Here is a 19056-nt window from a genome sequence, read left to right as displayed (position 1 = left end):
CTTGATAAGGGACAGGCTTTCTCTGGAGGGCACTGCAGAGCGACAGATGGGTGCTTTTCAAAGCAGCGAAACACTTCAAACCTTCAGAAAAGTACAGAACACAAGTTTAATAAACACCTCTGTGCCTACAATCCTAGCCACAGCTCATGCAATCATTTGCTCCCTTCGCTCAGGTTTTTATTGTTGCTTTTGTCTGTAGAGATGGGGTCTTGCTGTTGCTTAGGCTGGAGCGCAGTGGCGTGATCACGGCTCGCTGCAGCCTCGAACTCCTGGGCTCAAGCGATTCTCCCACCTCAGCCTCCCAAGCAACAGAGACACCCTGCTAATTTAATTTTTTAATTTTTTGTTATAGATGGTGGTCTTGATATATTGCCCAGGCTGGTCTGGAACTCCTGCTCCTGGCCTCAAGCAATCCTCCCACCTCGGTCTCCCAAAGTGCTAGAATTATAGGCATCAACCACTGCACACTGGCCTGATTTTTGTTTTAAAGAAAAAGCTGGGTGCGGTGGCTCATGCCTATAATCCCAGCACTTTGGGAGGCTGAGGCAGGCAGATCACCTGAGGTCGGGAGTTCAAGACCAGGCTGGGAAACATGGGGAAACCCTGTCTCTACTAAAAACACAAAAATTAGCTGGGTATGGTGGTGGGGGCCTGTAGTCCTAGCTACTTGGGAGGCTGAAGCAGGAGAATCACTTGAACCCAGGAGGCAGAGGCTGCAGTGAGCTGAGATTGTACCACTACACACCAGCCTGAGCAACAGAGCAAAACTCCATCTCAAAAAAAAAAAAAAAAAAAGAATGAATTACAAATGCATGCAGCCTCCCGCCACCTCTCCTGGTCCCACCCACTCTGGCCCTCTTTTAAGGAATCCAGCATCCAGAATGTGCTGTCTACCCATCCAAGTAGATTTTTATCCCATTCTCCACAGACTTGTATCCAGAAATAATATACTGGTTTACGTGGTTTCAAACTCTCTCTATATGGTGTCATACTATATGTATCTTGCAACTTGCTTTAGAAATTTTTTTTTGGCTGGGCGAGGTGGCTCATGCCTGTAACCCCAGCACTTTGGGAGGTCGAGGCAGGTGGATCACAAGGTCAGGACATCGAAACTATTCTGGCCAACATGATGAAACCCCATCTCTACTGAAAAAATACAAAAAATTAGCCGGGCATGGTGGCACGCCTCTGTAGTCCCAGCTACTTGGGAGGCTGAGGCAGGGGAATGGCTTGAACCCGGGAGGCGGAGGTTGCAGTGAGCCAAGATCATGCCACTGCACTCCAGCCTGGTGACAGAGCAAGATTCCGTCTTAAAAAAAAATATTTTTTTGCTCACATTATGAAGTTGTGAGATTTATTTATCCATGGCTAGCCATATAGCTCCAGTTAGTTTAACTGCCACGTAATATTCCACTGTATGACTAGGACAAAATTGCTTAAAGGGTCAGATGTTCACTCGTTCATTCTCCTACTGCTGGACCCGTAGTTTGTCACCAGCACAGGGGTTCTCAGCAGGTCGAGACAGGGTCAGGATTATGCAGACGTGTGAGGGTAGATAGGAGGCTTGGGAAGAGGGTGGTGGGAAAAAGGTCTGGGTTCCCTGGCTGCGGGTAAGAGCACCCCTTTTTTTCTTTTTTTCTTTTTGAGATGGAGTCTCACTCTGTAGCCCAGGCTGGAGTGCAGTGGCACAAACTCGGCTCACTGCAACCTCTACCTCCCGGGTCCAGGTTCAAGCCATTCCCCTGCCTCAGCCTCCCAAGTAGCTGGGATTACAGGTGTGAGCCACCGTGCCTGGCCAGGACCACCCCTTTCCATGGTGGGGAGACCCCCTTCTTACCTCCCCCATTTCAACCCCCGAGCTGCTGCTTCTCGACCCTCCTGTTCCTAGAAACACTCTGGTACCTCCTTCCAGTCTCCAAGGACCCCCACCCCCAGGAGGCCGTAACCATGACAACCCCTTGCTGGAGCCCCCATGGCTGCGTGCAGTAGACACCCCCCCATGCACACACATTATTTGCACACTCATATCTCTTTTATGTTTTAGACTGTCTCACTCTGTTGCCCAGGTTAGAGCACAGTGGCACAGTCTCGGCTCACTGCAACCTCCACTTCCCAAGCTCAGGCAATCCTCCTACCTCAGTTTTCCAAGTAGCTGGGATTACAGGTGCAAGTCACCACACCTGGCTAATTTTTGTATTTTTAGAAGAGATGAGGTTTCACCGTGTTGCCTAGACTGGTCTCCAACTCGTGAGCTGAAGCGATCCACCCGCTTCAGCCTCCCAAAGTGCTGGGATTACAGGCATGAGCCACAGCGCCCGGCCTTGATTTCTCTTTCATCCTCCAAACTGGCATCCACAAACCTCATCCCAAAATGGCTCCATCATCGCCCCCTCCACCCCATAACGGTCTCCATCTTCCTCTCACAATTTCAGGTTCTAATTTCCCTCCAATGGAAGTCAACCTTGCCCAGACAACATCTGCCATTCTGGCTTCAATATTGCCTCCGCGCTGGATCTGACATCCCCAAACCCGGCTGCAACATTTTCCCAAAACTGGCTCCGACGTCTTTCCCCTTCCTGGCTCCAGCGCCCCCCTCTGCAAAGTGGCGCTGACATCCTGCCCCTCCAGCCCTCCGTCTGCCTCCCAGTGCCCAGCCCCTGACTCACTTCCGAGGCATCCCTCAAGCCCCCAGCCTCTCAGGCCCGCAGGATGTCTTGGCCACCAGAGCTTCCCTCTTTGGGCCCCTCCTCCCCTTCCTCGCTGCCAGCCTTTTCCCTAGAATCACTAACCCTCTGTAGTGGCCCTGACCTCGGTTTGCAGAATCTATCACCTCCAGTGCTCAGCATCTACATTAAAGAACTGTCTTTCTGCACGGCATGTCCCCAGCCCAACCCCAAATGCACCCCCAATCTAGTCCTTGCCCCCAAACACAATCCCGTCATCAACCCAGCCCACTGCAAGCTCATCCACATCTCCAATTCCAACCTGGTCTCTCCTGCTCCATCTCAGTCCCCACCTCGTTCCCATCTCCCATCTCCAAGCCCCCATCTTTTGGGATGGAGCAAACACTTGATCCTTCCTGGCCTCAGTCTTCCTGCCTGGAATCGCAGGACATTCGACCCAATGCCATCACCTCTCTTCTCTCTTGGTGGCACCAAGGTCTCCGATGCTCCCTTGCACCCTGTCTGGGCCTGTGAGTCCCCAGATTCTCCCCTGCACCTTCCTCCCGTTCTCATCTCCTTTCTGCCTTCTCGCCAGCACTCCCCGGGGGTCGGGCCCCAGATTCTCTCTCTGCCCCCAGCGTCTGCTGTGTTCAAGGCACAGGTTCTCATCAGCTCTGGTCCAGTGCAACTCAGGGCACCTGTTTTCCCAGAGGGTCTCCGGGTGGGAGGGGGACCCCTGCCCCCTGTCCCCAGCACACTCACCTCTGTCCTCATGCCCGTCCTTCTGTTCCTGCTGCTGTCCTGTCCCCAGGCTACTTTAGCCAGGACTGCTGAGAGCTTGGATCTGAGAAGGGGGGGCTCGGAGGAGGACAATTTCCTGTCAGGAAACCCCTCCCTCTCTGGGGCCAGGGGTGGGAAGGACTCATTATCTGTCTGCCCTTTTAGGCCAGGCTGCGGTTGGACTGGGAAGGCCGAGGCCCACAGCCGGGCCCCCACCCTCACCCCCGCTCCAGGCCGGAATCCGCCGCCTGCCTGCTCTTCACGCCTCCCAAGGTGACAACACCATCCTGGGCGCCCCGGGAAGACACTCCACGCTGGACACCAGCCCAGAGCTGCTCTCCAGCACTGGCAAGCCCTGAGGCCTTCGAATGAGAACTGGGGGATGGGCGTGGTGGCTCACGCCTGTAATCCCAACACCTTGGGAGGCCAAGGCAGGCAGATCACAAGGTCAGGGGTTTGAGACTGAAGAACCAACATCATGAAACCCTGCCTCTACTAAAAACACAGGCCAGGCGCAGTGGCTCACGTCTGTAATCCCAGCACTTTGGGAGGCCGAGCCGGGCAGATCACAAGGTCAGGAGTTTGAGATCAGCCTGACCAACATGGTGAAACCCCATCTCTACGAAAAAATACAAAAATTAGCCGGGCGTGGTGGCTTGCGCCTGTAATTCCAGCTACTCGGGAGGCTGAGGTAGGAGAATCGCTTGAACCCAGGAGGTGGAGGTTGCATTGAGCTGAGATAGCGCCACTGTACTCCAACCTGGGTGACAGAGTGAGCCTCCGTCTCAAAACAAACCAAAAAACACAAATTAGCCAGGCATGGTGGCGTGTACCTATAATTCCAGCTACTCGGGAGGCTGAGACAGAAGAATCGCTTGAACCCAGGAGGCAGAGGTTGCGGTGAGCCAAGATCACACCACTGCACTCTAGCCTGGGTGACAGAGTGAGACTCTGTCTCAAATAAATACACAAGCCTGACCAACATGGTGAAAACCCCGTCTCTACCAAAAATACAAAAATTAACTGGGCGTGGTGGCTTGCGCCTGTAATTCCAGCTACTCAGGAGGCTGAGGCAGGAGAATTGCTTGAACCCAGGAGGCGGAGGTTGCAGTGAGCCGAGATCATGCCACTGTGCTCCAGCCTAGGCAACTGAGCAAGACTCTGTTTAAAAAAAAAAAAAATGAGAACTGAGGGGCAGGCATGCATCTCTCTAGAGTTCCCTGCTATGGGCTGAAGACCAAGAGGAGGAAAGTTTTGGCTGGGGACGAGGACCTACAGAGAGAGGCGCTGGACATGGCTTTGGAACTGTGGTTCTCTTTGCCCGGAAGCCCCGCCCCCTAGGTCTTTTCATTCCAGTTCCAGCTCCACAGTCTCATCCTCTGTTCTCCACTGTCCCGTCTGGCAGAGACATCACTCTGATTTGTCAATTTCTTTTGCCTTTTTTTTTTTTTTTTCCGGAGACAGAGTCTCGCTCTGTCGCCCAGGCTGGAGTGCAGTGGCATAACGATAGCTTACTGCAGCCTGGATCTTCCAGGCTCAGGTGATCCTCCCACCTCAGCCTCCTGAGTAGCTGGGACTACAGGTATGTGCCACCATGCCCAGCTAAGTTTTGTTTTTTTTTTTGGTTTTTGTAGAGATGGGAGTCTCGCTAGGTTCCTCAGGCTGGTCTTGATCTCCTGGCCTCAAGCCATCCTCCTGCCTCAGCTTCCCAAAGTGCTGGGATTACAGGCGTGAGCCATGGTGCCCAGCCTGTCAATTTCTTTATCATACCTTCCACAAATCTGAAATTACCAGATGCAGCCACTGGCTTCCTTGCAGATCAACTCAGCAAAGCTGACTTTGTTGATTCTGTTCATCTTTATAAGCCTAACTTCGTGTCTGGCCCTCGGTAGTCAAGATTTAAATGGATTTAAGTGAATGCATCGGTGAGGACAGACTGAAGCTGAGGGTTGGAGGTGGGTTTGTGGATGGACTTCCTGCTAGAGTTGGAGATGCCAAGTGAAGTGAGGGCTGGGGCTGGAGCTGGTGCTGGGTGTGGCTGGGTGTGGGAATCACATTTTTTTTTTTTTTTTTTTTTTTTTTACAGAGTCTCACTCTATTGCCCAGGCTGGAGTGCAGTAGCGTGATCTCGGCTTACTACAACCTTCGCCTTCCGGGTTCAACCGATTCTTCCTGCCTCAGCCTCCTGAGTAGCTGTGATTACAGGCGCCTGCCACTGTACCTGGTTAATTTTTGTATTTTTAGTAGAGGTGGGGTTTCACCATCTTGGCCAGGCTGGTCTTGAACTCCTGACGTTGTGATCCACCCACCTAGGCCTCCCAGAGTGCTGGGATTACAGGTGTGAGCCACCATGCCTGGCCGTCAGGGTTACTTTTAAAGGCTAGGGCCATATGTGGTGGCTCACACCTGTAATCCCAGCACTTTGGGAGGCCAAGGCAGGGGGATTGCTTGAGCCAAGGAGATCAAGACCAGCCTGGTAACATAGCAAGACCTCATCTCTACAAAAAAAAATTTTTTTAAATTAGCCAGGCAAGGTGGTGCACTATAGTCCTAGCTACTAAGGGACCTGAGGCGGGAGGATCACTTGAGCCTGGGAGGTGGAAGCTTCAGTGAGCCATGATCTCACCACTGGGCTCCAGCCTGGGTGACAGAGAGAGACTCATCTCAAAACTTAAAAAAATAATAATAATTAATAAATGAAACTGGACTGGGTCCAGACTGGAATGCAATGGCTCGATCTCAGCTCACCACAACCTCCACCTCCTGGGTTCGAGATTCTCCTGCCTCAGCTTCCCGAGTACCTGGGACTACAGGTGCGTGCCGCCATGCCTGGCTAATTTTTGTATTTTTAGTAGAGACAAGCTTTCACCATGTTGGTCAGGCTAGTCTTGAACTCCTGACTTTGTGATCTGCCCATCGCGGCCTCCCAGAGTGCTGAGATTACAGGTGTGAGCCACCGTGTCCAGCCTCCACCCCGCCTTTTTAAAAATTATTTTTATTATTTTAATTTAGAGACAGGGTCTCACTATGTTGCCCAGGCTGGTCTCAAACTCCTGGGCTCAAGTGATACTCCTGGTCTGGCCTCCCAAAGTGCTGGGATTACAGGCGTGAGCCACCGCACCCGGACCCTTAATTTTTTTTTTTTAATTGATATACAATTCACACACATAAAATTCACCCTTTTCAAGGAGAGTCCAGTAGGTTTTAGTATATTCACAAGGCTGCAGCAAGTGTCACTACTATCTAATTCCAGAAGATACTCAACACCCCAAAAAGAAACCTGGTACCCATTAGCAGTGACTTCTCATTCTCCCGCCCCCAGCCCCTGGAGACCATTAATCTAATTTCTATGGATTTGCCAATTCTAATATTTCATACGAATGGAAGCATACAATAAGTGGTCTTTTGCGTCTGATTTCTTTCGCTAGGCATGCTGTTTTCAAGGTTCATGCACTTTGCGGCCTCCTCCATTGTAAGCCTCAGTTCCTCCCCGCATCTGGGAAATGGGGTGCGGACGCTGCTGGGGAGGGAGGGCAAGGGTGGACCCTGGAGTGTGTGGGGCGCGTGTAGGGAGGTGATCGGCTGCCCCCGAGTGGTGCATGGAAGAACTGCAGCTCTCAGCGCCAGTGCGGGGAAGGGGTTGCCGGCGCTCAGCCCCTCTAGCCCACCCCCAAGACCCCCACTTTCACCCTGCAGCGTCCCTGGGATCACGGTACTTCTAGAACACTACCCTGGAACTCCTCCCTCCCTGCCACCGTCCCTGAGACTCCTCGGGCCTTATTTGCCAAATAGCAATAATAATGTCCCCACATATAAAGTTTGAATCTGGCTCCCTGTGAAGCACTTTATTTACAGATTCTCATTGATTTGTTAGCAATAACAAATTAAAATAACAAATAAATATAAACAAATTAACAAAAATAGTAGCAGCCTGAGGTTGCTGCTGTTATGACTCAGAGATAGGAAACCCCAGTGGTTGAGAGAGGGTCTAAGTTCTGGAGTTTGGGTGCACTTGGATTCAAATCGTAGCCCTGCTACTGATTTGCTGTGTGACCCTCATGGTGTCACGTTTCTCCCTTCCTTGGGCCTCTGTTTCCTCATCTGTAAATGGGATTGATAAAGATGCTCCCTACCTCCTGGGGTGGCAGAAAGACGTGCTCAGAGCCTGGCACAAAGGCAGCTCCCATGAGTCTGTGTAGCTGATAGTGTCAAGCAGTGCTGTGCTGGTGACTGTTTCACCACCAGCTCTTGGCCAGGTGCCGGGTCATCCCAGCACTTTGGGAGGCCGAAGTAGGAGGATCGCTGGAGCCTGAGAGTTAGTGATCAGCCTGGGCAACATGGCTACAAAAAATGAGCGGTGTGTGGTGGTGCACACCTGTAGTCCCAGCTACTTGGTGGGGCTGAGCTGGGAGGATTGCTTGAACCCGGGATGCCCAGGCTGCAGTGAGCCATAATCGCACCACTGCACTCCAGCCTGGGTGATGCAGTGAGACCCCGTCTCAAAAACAAAACAAAACAAAACACCCCAGCGCTGCAGGTGGGGGTGGGGAGCCTTCATTTGTAGCATTTGCCAATTTCCACGGTATGAATATTCCCACCATTGCTAATTTCAAGCTACCAAGGTGATGTCACAAGGCATTTTTGCCCTCCATTACACGGTAATTTTACTGTGCAGCTACAATAGACGTAAGTAACCTCAGGATCACAGATAATAGCAAATGTGGTAAGGTAATTAGGACATGACGAGTATGTATTACCTTTAATATAATTTATTTAATTGTATGTTTGCATAATTTAATTTTTAATAATGGCTGTGTTTAACAACCAGTTCCAAAATTCCTGAGACATAACCATCAGCTCCATCTTTAGAAGGGGAAACTGAGGCTCAGGAAAGTGGTCAGCCAGGCACAGGACCCTTCCCAAAACTATGTGATTCCCAGGCCAGCACTATGTAATGCCCGTTTTTCTTTCATCCCATCCTGGTCCACAGAGTATGAGTGGTCCCCACAGGGCTGTGTGGCCTCCGAGAGGCCCTTGCCCTCTCTGGTCTCAGTCTGCCCGCATTGGGAGTGGCCATGCCCTGCAGGTTCCTTCACACCTGCTTCAGCCCTGCCCGTGAGCAACACACGGATCCTCCCTCTCACTTTACAGACTGGGAAAGTGAAGCCCAGAAAGGGCGAGCTTGCCCCGGGTCATACAGGTGGACAGAGAGGGTCCCCACACGCCAGCCAGGGTGCAGAGGACAGGACACTGCAGCCCCAACCTGGGGGTCTGGAGCTATGTGCGTGGGCGGAGGCGGCCTGACTAGGGAGGTCACGGAGCTCTCTGCAGTGGCCAAGCCCCGCACACCATCCCCTTCGCCCACCCCATCCTTAGGCTTCCGAGGGGAGAGCTTCTGCCGCCCCTACCCCCCGACCGGGGAGAGAATCAGCGGGGGGCGGGGGAGGGACAAGGTGGCAGCGCCTCTGGGGGCTTCTCTGGCTCAGTCCCTTTATCTCCATCTCTTCACAGATCTCTGCGTCTCTGTGTCTCTTTGTCTCTCCCTGTGTGTGTGTGGGGGGGTCTCGCTGAGTCTTTGTCCCTCTGCGTCGCTGGGTCTCTCTGCCTCGGTCTCCCCGTTCACCTCCTTGCGCCTCTCTCTCCGCCCTTTTGTAACTCGTCTCTCTCTCTTTGTGTCTCTCTGTCTCTACGTCTCTCGATCTCTCTCTCTGCGTCTCTGGCGCTCTGCCCCGGACTCTCTCTCCCCTTTTCTCCTCTGCGGTGCGTCTCTCCTCTCGGGCGAGAACCACCTCCCCGCCGGCGCGCCCAGACCCGCCTCCGCCCCCGGAGCCCAGGACCAGCCCGGGCCTGCGCCTTTAAGGGCCGGCGGCGGGGGGCGGGGTCCCGGCGCCCCGCCCTGCCGCCCCTCCCCCTGACGTCCCTTCCTCCCTCCCCGGCCCCTCCACCGCCTCCCTCCGCCGCCGCCTGGGCCGGCTCCGCGCCCCCTCCGCGGCCCCCGCCCGCCCGCCCGCCCGCCGCCCCCATGGCGCCCGGGGTCCCCGCTGCACGGGGCCACTAGGACCCTCGGCGTCCCCTCCCCTCCCCCGCCCTGCCCCCTCTCCCGGGGCGCGGACCCGGGCGTTCTCGGCGCCCAGCTTTTGAGCTCGCGTCCCCAGGCCGGCGGGGGGGGAGGGGAAGAGAGGGGACCCTGGGACCCCCGCCCCCCCCCACCCGGCCGCCCCTGCCCCCCCGGGACCAGGAGAAGATGTCTTCGCGGACGGCGCTGGCCCCGGGCAACGATCGGAACTCGGACACGGTGAGTGGGGCCCGGCCCCTTGGGAAGCCCTGGCTGGGTCCGGCCGCCAACCCTTTCGCCCGCTGTGCCCCTCGCCCCGCGAGCCCCTACCCTGGTTTCCAGGGTCGACCCGGCTCGTCACCTCTCGACCCCTTCCGGACTTCCAGGCCTCTCGGCCCTCCCCACCTTTTCCAGCCCAGCCCGACCCCTGGGGGCGCCGCTCTCTCGGGACCCCCTCTCTTGTCCCCGTGCAGACCGCTTCCGCTCGGGTCTCTTCCCTCCAGGAAGCCCCCTCCCCTGCTTCCAGGAGCCCCTCCCTTCTCTCGCCTGCTAAGCCCTTTCCCCTCCAGGCCGTCCGCGTCCGACACCTCGCCCCCTCCCGGATTTGCAGCGCCCCTGACCCCCCAAGGCCCGACGCTGGCTCTCACAGCAGGGCCTGGCCCAGTCCTGCCTCTGCCTCCGGCCTTCCCTGTCCGGGGCTGGGTGCTGGCCCCCCAGCAGTCCCCTCTTCTCCTTCCCAGCCCTCTGCCCCTCCAGGACCCACCCGCGGCGCCTGCCTGTGGGCAGCCCCTGGCAGGAAGCTGGTTTCCACCTCTCCTGCGCCCCGGCCCTTTTCTGGCTTCTTCAAGGTCTCTCCCTTCCCAGGCCTGGTCCCCATTTTCCCAACAGCCCTATCCCTAGATCCCGACACCCCGGGTCCCCCAGATGCCACCTGGACCCTTTCTGGTCTCTTCCCCTCCCAGGAAGCCTTGGCCTCCAACTTCCAGGCCCCCACCTCGCCCAGGCTCCTATTTCTGGGCCCTGGACCTGTCTGACTCCGGGCCTCCTCCACCCTCTATCAACTTCTCAGCTTCAGGCAAGCCCCTTCCCCAACCCCCAACCTCTGGACCCTCGGCTAGGCCAAACTCAGGCCCCTTCAGCACAAACCACCATCCTCTTTTCTGCCCCAGCACCTCCCCCTTCCTTGCTGGGGGTCTGGCCTCCAACGGAAGCCCCCTCCCCAGCTTCAGAGGCCTTCCTCAGCTACAGGGCCTGGCCCCAGATCCTTCTTCCAGAAAACTCCTGGACCTGAAGCCTCTCATCTTGCCCTGGCTGCAAGCCCTCTTCCCTTCGGGTCAGTCTGCTGGAAGCCTTCTCCCCAAATTTCTAGACCCCTTGACCTCCCCCAAGGATCAGGCTTTATTCTGTTGAGCTGCTCCCTGCCCAAGTACCCCCTACCCCTTACTCCCAGGCCCCCCGAGACCCTTCTCTAGTTTTAAGGACTGCTCCCAGAAACCCCCTTCTCTGATTCCTAGGAGCTTCCCCAAGACCCAGGGATTGCTGGTCTCTGACTTCCGCTGCCCCCATGGCTATGTCACTTTCCACCATCCCCAGGCGCCCCCTGCCCCGACACTGCTTCCCAGACAGTCCCAGGGAGGCCCCTCCCATCTCCCCCATCTCCTGTGTCTGGTCACTCATCACTTCCAAAGACCTGCCCACCACCAATCCTAGACTTCTCCCCAGCTGGGATCTTCATCCCTTTCTCCAAATCCTTCTGCCAGCTCCCTGCCCCCTTCCCCCATTTCCCTCACCTCCAAAAGACCCCCCCCCAACCGCCTGCCATCAGATAGATTTATGTCTGCCCCTTCCTCATCTTGCAGCTTCCTCCCTCACAGAGACCACTCCCCATCATCACTATAGGAGAACTCCAATTTGGAGTCTGGTAAAATGCCACCACCTCTGTTCCCCAGTCACTCCAATCTCCAGTGAGGGGCCAGGCACTCCACATGTGAGCTCCAGTGCCAGCCCGGCCAGCTTGTTTGCCTGTGTCCTTAGACAGCTGGTTCTTCCTTTCTGAGCCTCAGTTTCTTGCCCTGGAAAATAGGGGTGACCGCTTGAGTGCCTCTGAGGCTTACTCGATTCGGGCGAAGCCTGGCACCTAGGAAGCACTCCACAAATGCCAGCTGCTATTGTGGCTGTGGGTATGAGTCAGACGGCCCGTGGATTCTCGGCTCAGGGCTGTCGTTAGTTGTGGAGTGAGCCTGCAGATTCGCTCCCAGCTTGGAGCCTCAGTTTCCTTGTCTCTACATCGGGTTGATGGTGGCATCTCCCCATTTGGGATGTTTTGCAGGAGCTGATGATATGATGTGACTAAGGTGCACAGAGCCTGGCATGTGTCTCGGCTGTCGTGGTTATTAGTATTACTTTAATTGTTCAGATAAACTTGGGTTCACATCCTGTTTCTTGGGACACATCCTGTCCCTCCCTAGCTGTGTGACCTCGGGCAAGTAACCTCACCTCTCTGAGCCTTGCTTTCCTTGTCTGTTAAGCGGAACGCCTGATGACACCTAGCTGTTCCCTGGATTGTTGAGATGTGTGCCTGGTGCGGATTTGAGGACGGCTAATCCCTTTTCTCCTCTGACTCTTGTCACTAAGATCTGCCTGTCAGTCCTGGCGGGGAGTCACCTGCCTGCCTGTGGAATGGGAGGTGGCAGCCCCCTCTTTGCTGCCTGGTTACCATGGCCACAGACACGTGGGGTCATGCTACCCCACCCCAAGTTCCAGAGCCCCCCACCAGGGGGCCAGCCTCCCTAGGTTCCCTAGCAACAGACCCTGGTGTTGGGGTGCCAGCTGGGCAGGAGGGAGCCAGGCAAGCTGGTGGTATGGGACAATTTTAGCTCCCACCCCCGACCCCCAGAGGCTTTGTCACCCACTGCCCCAGCTGCCCCTCGAAGGGGTCCCTCATCCATGCTGCCTTCAGCGTGGTGCCATCCCACCTCCAGCTGGCTGCCCTGGCGCTGCCTGACGGGGGTTCTTCTCCAGGTCCTTATCGCAGTGGGGATCAGAGGCCTTATCTTCAGGATCTCCACCTGCCTCCCCGGTCTCCCCTGGGAGGAAGCCTGGGGCGATGGGGAAGCGCACAGGAGGAGTCAGGAGGCTGGGGTTCACATCCCAGCACTGCTCCATCTGCCCTGTGACCTTGGGGGAGGGACTCCCCCTGCCTGAGCCTGGGGATCCCCGGCTGGAGGCTGCAGATCACAACTGGACCCACATTGGAGGCCAGGGTGAGGGCGAGACGGGCAGTGGAGGACGCGTGGTTAGGGCCCCGGCCGCAGTGGTTGGAACTGCCCAGCCATGGGGAGACTGTCTTTCTGCCCCTGTAATGGACTGTGTGACCTTCACATGGCACCTTCCCTCTCCAAGGCTCAGTTTCTCCCCTGGAGCCTGGAGTCGCTCCCTGGGCTACTGCGGGAATTAAGTGTAGGCAAGGTGCCCATTTGCACAGGACGTGGCCCATAGCATGAGCTGCTTCGTAGAAATGGTTCATGATCCGGCATGGTAGCTCATACCTCTCTCTAATCCCAACACTTTGGGAGACCCAGGCAGGAGGATGGCTTGAGTCCGGGAGCTGAAGACCAGCCTGGGCAACATAGCAAGACTCCATCTCTACTGAAAAATAACAAAATTAGCTGTGTGTGGTGGTGCAGTCCTGTGATCCCAGCTACTCGGGAGGCTGAGGTGGGAGGATTTGCTTGAACCCAGGCAGTTGAGGTTGCAGTGAGCCTTGATTGCACCACTGCACTTCAGCTTGGGCAACAGAGCAAGACCTGTCTCAAAAAACAAAAAAACAAAAGGTTCAGATGTGGTATTATGACAGTGAAAAGCATCAAGACTAGTGGAAACCATCTGGGTGGGGTGGCTCACGCCTGTAATCCCAGCACTTTGGGAGGCTGCGGTGGGCGGATGACCTAAGGTCAGGACGAGTCCAACCTGGCCAACACGGTGAAACCCCATCTCTACTAAAAATACGAAAATTAGCCGTGATGGCGGGCACCTGTAATCCCAGCTACTCGGGAGGCAGAGGCAGGAGAATTGCTTGAACCCGGGCGGCGGAGGTTACGGTGAGCTGAGATCGCGCCACTGCACTCCAGCCTGGGCAACAAGAGCAAAATTCCGTCTCAAAAAAAAAAAACAAAAAACTGGTGGAAACTGTCTGGGTTCAGATCGTGCGTCTGGGCCTCAGTTTCCCCTCCGTAAAATGGGAATGGTAGTGTGGTAATGGCCTCATACTGCATCAGTGACCCACATTAATTGTTACTTGTCATTGCTATCAAGTGGCCCAGCAGTGACTCTGCGAGACCCGGGCCGCCAGCCCTCAGCCTCCTGGCCTTTCTTCCTCCACTCCCATGTTCCTCCTGTTTCCCACTCCAGCCCTGGGAAGGGCACGGGCAGAACTGCCTTGGCAGGGGCCTCAGGCACCCTGAGCCCAGCCCTGAAAGGGAGACACAGTCCCTGGGGCTTCCAATCAGGGCAGGGCAGCTCGGAGCAGGCAGGTGACCTGCAGGGGCAGAGAGGCCGGGGAGGGACAGGACACTAGGAACAGAACATGGGGAGGAGAGAAGCCGCAGCGTGGGAGACAGCAAGTCAGGGCGCTGTTCAAGCCTTGGGTGTTTCGGGGGCGGCAGAAGCAACAATGTTTCCCATGGAAGGAGGGTAGGGGATGGAACCAGGACTCAGGGCCAGTGAAAGACTTGGTTACATGGCAGGGCGAGGTGACTCTTGCCTGTAATCCCAGCACTTTGGGAGACCAAGGCAGGTGGATCACCTGAGGTCAGGAGTTTGAGACCGGCCTGACCAACATAGTGAAACCCTGTCTCTACTAAAAATACAAAATTAGCCAGGTGTGGTGGCGCATGCCTGTAATCCCAGCTACTCGGGAGGCTGAGGCAGGAGAATGGCTTGAATCCGGGAGGTGGAGGCTGCAGTGAGCTGAGATCGCACTACTGCACTCCAGCCTGGGCGACGAGCGAAACTCTGTCTCCAAAAAAAAAAAAAAAGACTTGGTTACAATGTTTGGAGTCCAATCTGGGGCAACAGTAATTGGAATAAAATGTTAGGGACATTCCACTGGGAATCAAATGTTGACATTTGCTTTGAAGTAGAGTTTGGGGGCTGGAGAGGGGACAGTGGATGGGTGAATACACGCAGGGCCAGTGGCGGTGGAGGAGGAGCCTCGGGTCCAGATTGAGGTCAGCGTTGATTGGGGTTGAGAGCAGCCTCATTTAGAGCAGAATATCGTGGAGGTGATCCAGGCTCCAGGACAGGCACATCCTGCTTTTTTGCGCTTTGCCTTATTGAACTTCACGGATACTGTGTTTTCTGCAAATTGAAGGTTTCTCACGACCCTGTGTTGAGCAAGCCTGTGGGCTCCATTTTTCCAGCAGCTGGTGCACAATTCATGTCTCTGGGTCACATTTTGGTAATTGACGCAATATTTCAAACTTTTTCATTATTATGATAATATCTGCTATGGTGATCTGTGATCAGTGATGTTTTTCTTTTTCTTTTCTTTTTTTTTTGGGAAACAGGGTGTCACTCTGTTGCCCAGGCTGGAGTGCAGTGGCATGATCAAAGCCCACTGCAGCCTCTACCTCCTGGGGCTCAAGCGATCTTCCTATCTCAGCCTCCCCAGTAGCTGGAACTATAGGCATATGCCACCATGCCTGGCTAATTTTTTATTTTTATTTTTTAATTTATTCTAGAGACAGGCGTCTGACTTCATTGCCCAGGCAAATGAAGTGAGACGCCTGTCTCTAGAAAAAACTCAAACTCCCTGGCTTCAAGCGATCCTCCAGCCCCGTCAATGATTTTTTTTTTTTTTTCCTGAAATGGAATCTCGCTCTGTCGCCCAGGGTGGGGGACTGTAGTGGCACCATCTCGGCTCATGCAGCCTCCGCCTCCTGGGTTCAAGCAATTCTCCTGCCTCAGCCTCCCAAGTAGCTGGGATAACAGGCGTGTGCCACCACACCTGGCTAATATTTTTGTATTTTTGGTACAGACAGGATTTCAGCATATTGGTCAGGCTGGTTTCAAACTCCTGATCTTGTGATCTGCCTGCCTCAGCCTCCCAAAGTGCTGGGATTACAGGTGTGAGCCACTGCGCCTGGCAATTATTTTTTTTTAATTGTGATTCACTGAAGGTTCGAATGATTGTTAGCAGCTTTTAACAATAAAGTATTGTAAAATTAAAATATGTACATTGTTTTGTAGATGTAATGCTATTATTGTATCCTCAGTAGACTACAGTGTGGTATAAACATACTGTTTTTTTTTGTTATGAGACGGAGTCCCACTCTGTCGCACAGGCTGGAGTGCAGTGGTGGGATCTCAGCTCACTGCAACCTCCCCCTTCCCTGGTTTGATCGATTCTCCTGCCTCAGCCTCCCAAGTAGCTGGGATTACAGCCATGCGTCACCAGGCCCAGCTAATTTTTGTGTATTTAGTAGAGACGGGGTTTCCCCATGTTGACCAGGCTGGTCTCAAACTCCTGACCTCAGGTGATCCGCCTACCTTGGCCTCCCAAGGTGCTGGGATTACAGGCATGAGCCACCTTGCCTGGCCCATAGTTTTTATATGCACTGAGAATCCAAAAAATTCATGTGCCTTGCTTTTTTGCAATATTTGCTTTATTACGGTGGTCTGGAACCAAACTTGTGGTATCTCTGAGGTGTGCGTGTATTTAGAAAAGGAGGCGGGAGGACGGTCCCGGTGGCTCACGCCTGTAATCCCAGCACTTTTGGAGGGTGAGGCAGGTGGATCACCTGAGGTCAGGAGTTTGAAACCAACCTAGCCAACATAGTGAAACCGCATCTCTACTAAAAGTACAGAAATTAGCCAGGCGTGATGGTGCACGCCTGTAATCCCAGCTACTTGGGAGGCTGAGGCAGGAGAATGGCTTGAACCTGAGAAGTGGAGGTTGCAGTCTGCTGAGATTGCGCCCCTGCACTCCAGCTTGGGTGACAGAGTGGGACTCTGTACCCCTCTCCCCAAAAAAAAACAAAGACAAGGAAGTTGGGTATAGTCAGACTACAGTGAGGGTTGAAGAAGGGGCCTGATGCCTGGGCCCCAGATGCTGCAGATTTGGGGGCCCCAGGGGTTTTTGTTCTTGGAGGCATCTTTTTGTAGAGAAAGATGAAGGATGCAATGATGTCATGGCTCTCGGTGGCCTGAGTTTGAAAAGGGCCACAAAGGGACTGGGCAAGATGGCCCATGCCTGTAATCCCAGCACTTTGGGAGGCCGAGGCAGGTGGATGACCTGAGGTCAGGAGTTCCAGACCAGTCTGACCAACATGGAGAAACCCTGTCTCCACTAAAAATACAAAATTAGCCAGGCATGGTGGCGCGTGCCTGTAATCCCAGCTACTCGGGAGGCTGAGGCAGGAGAATTGCTTGAACCCGGGAGGCAGAGGTTGTGGTGAGCTGAGATCACGCCATTGCACTCCAGCCTGGCCACAAGAGTGAAACTCCATTTAAAAAAAAGGGCCACAGAGGGGCCGGTGGCCAGGCCTCAAGTTAACTGCACCAGCCCGCGGGTGCCACGGAAGGTGGGATTGGATAGCTGCTCATGCCCCGTCTCCCCCGCCCAGCATGGCACGTTGGGCAGCGGCCGCTCCTCGGACAAAGGCCCGTCCTGGTCCAGCCGCTCGCTGGGTGCCCGTTGCCGGAACTCCATCGCCTCCTGTCCCGAGGAGCAGCCCCACGTGGGCAACTACCGCCTGCTGAGGACCATCGGGAAGGGCAACTTTGCCAAAGTCAAGCTGGCTCGGCACATCCTCACTGGTCGGGAGGTGAGTATGGGCATGGGGTGGGGCTTGGGGCAGGTTCCTGCGGGACCAGTGCTTCCGGGGACGTTGATACAGGTCGGGATTGGCCCTGGGTTTGCTTTACAGCCTCAGAGTCCCTGACTCTCTCTGGGACGGATCCCAATATCTCTGATTTTCCCAGAACAACCCCCGTGGTGAAAGAGAACCAATTTCGCTGGGCACAGTGGCTCACGCCTGTAATCTCAGCACTTTGGGAGGCCGAGGTGGGCGGATCACCTGAGGTCAGGAGTTCAAGACCAGCCTGGCCAACATGGTGAAACCCCGTCTTTAAAAAAAAAAAGAGAATCAATTTCAGATATCCCTGAAATTGCCGAGAAATCTCAGATCACAGGCAGCCCAATATGTTGCATTGCTAAGGATGCGTGTGGCTTTTGTAGATAAACCGGATCTATGGCTGGATGCGGTGGCTCACACCTGTAATCCCAGCACTTTGAGAGGCCAAAGTAGGAGGATTGCTTGAGCCCAGGAGTTTGAGACCAGCCTGGGCAACGTAGCAAGACTTATTCTCTACTAAAAAATAAATAAAATTTGTGAAAAATTAGCTGGGTGTGGTGATGCATGCCTGTGGTCCCAGCTACTTGGGAGGCTGAGGTGGGAGGATCACTTGAGCTCAGGAGTTCCAGGCTCTGGTGAGCTGTGACGTCACCACTGTACTCCAGCCTGGGTGACAGAGTGAGACCCATCTCAAAAAATAAAAATAAAATCAAAGAGGGCTGGGCATGGTGGCTCACACCTGTAAGCCAGTACTTTGAGAGGTTGAGGCAGGGGGATTGCTTGAGGTCAGGAGTTTGAGATCAGCTTGACCAACATGGTGAAACCCTGTCTCTACTAAAAGTACAAAAATTAGCTGGGCATGGTGGCACATGCCTATAATCCCAGCTACTCAGGAGGCTGAAGCCAGAGTATCACTTAGGTGGAGGTTGCAGTGAGCAGAGATCATACCACTGCACTCCAGCTTGCCTAACAGAGTAAGACTGTCTCAAAAAAAATAAAAAAGGCTGGGCATGGTGGCTTATGCCTGTAATCCCAGCACTTTGGGAGGCCAAGGCAGGCAGATCACCTGAGGTCAGGAGTTTAAGACCAGCCTGGCCAACACGGTAAAACCCCATCTCTACTAAAAATACAAAAATTAGCTGGGTGTCATGGCAGGCACCTGTAATCCAGCTAATCAGGAGGCTGAGGCAGAAGAATCTCTTGACCCTGGGAGGTATAGGTTGCAGTGAGCTGAGATCATGCCACTGCACTCCAGCCTCCGCAACAAGAGTGAGACTCCATCTCAAAAATAATAATAATAATATTTTTTTTAAAAAAAGTAGGCCCGGTGCGGTGGCTCATGCTTTTAATCCCAGCACTTTGGGAGGCCAAGGTGAGTGGGTCACCTGAGGTCAGGAGTTCAAGACCAGCCTGGCCAACATGGTAAAACCCCATCTCTACTAAAAAAAAAAAATACAAAAATTAGCTGGGCATGGTGGCACGTTCCTGTAATCCCAGATACCTGGGAGGCTGAGGCAGGAAAATCACTGGAACCTGGAGGTGGAGGCTGCAGTGAGCTGAGATTGTGCCACTGCACTCCAGCCTGGGTGACAGAGCAAGACTCTGTCTCTAAAAATAAAAAATAAAGTAAAATAAACCTGAGCTGCCTCTGTTTTAAGGATGATCTTTGATTCCTTGAAATCTTCCTGTGATCTGGAGAACA

The 19056-nt window shown here is 54.3% G+C and overlaps 2 protein-coding genes across 3 annotated transcripts in view; one reads left to right on the top strand and one right to left on the bottom strand.

The window, feature by feature from the left end:
• The window catches only part of EXOC3L2 (exocyst complex component 3 like 2), a 30861-nt gene extending 28256 nt beyond the window's left edge, over positions 1-2605 (bottom strand). The window contains exon 1 of the mRNA XM_064381173.1: positions 2136-2605. The gene's annotated coding sequence lies outside the window, so the exon portion shown is untranslated. The remainder of the gene's footprint in view (positions 1-2135) is intronic.
• A 6762-nt stretch (positions 2606-9367) lies between these two features.
• Positions 9368-19056, top strand: part of MARK4 (microtubule affinity regulating kinase 4) — a 47208-nt gene continuing 37519 nt past the window's right edge. For both annotated transcript variants that reach the window (XM_021668475.2, XM_021668476.2), the window contains exons 1-2: positions 9368-9738; positions 17124-17324. In XM_021668475.2, the coding sequence (XP_021524150.1) occupies positions 9688-9738; positions 17124-17324 (252 nt within the window). In that variant the 5' untranslated portion in view covers positions 9368-9687. The remainder of the gene's footprint in view (positions 9739-17123; positions 17325-19056) is intronic.

This window comes from Aotus nancymaae, unplaced genomic scaffold (assembly GCF_030222135.1).
Source record: "Aotus nancymaae isolate 86718 unplaced genomic scaffold, 86718_ANA_hifiasm-v0.15.2.pri h1tg000028l, whole genome shotgun sequence".
NCBI lineage: Eukaryota > Metazoa > Chordata > Mammalia > Primates > Aotidae > Aotus > Aotus nancymaae.
The sequence above is the reverse complement of the archived record's forward strand: the minus strand, read 5'-3'. Positions and strand labels throughout refer to the sequence as shown.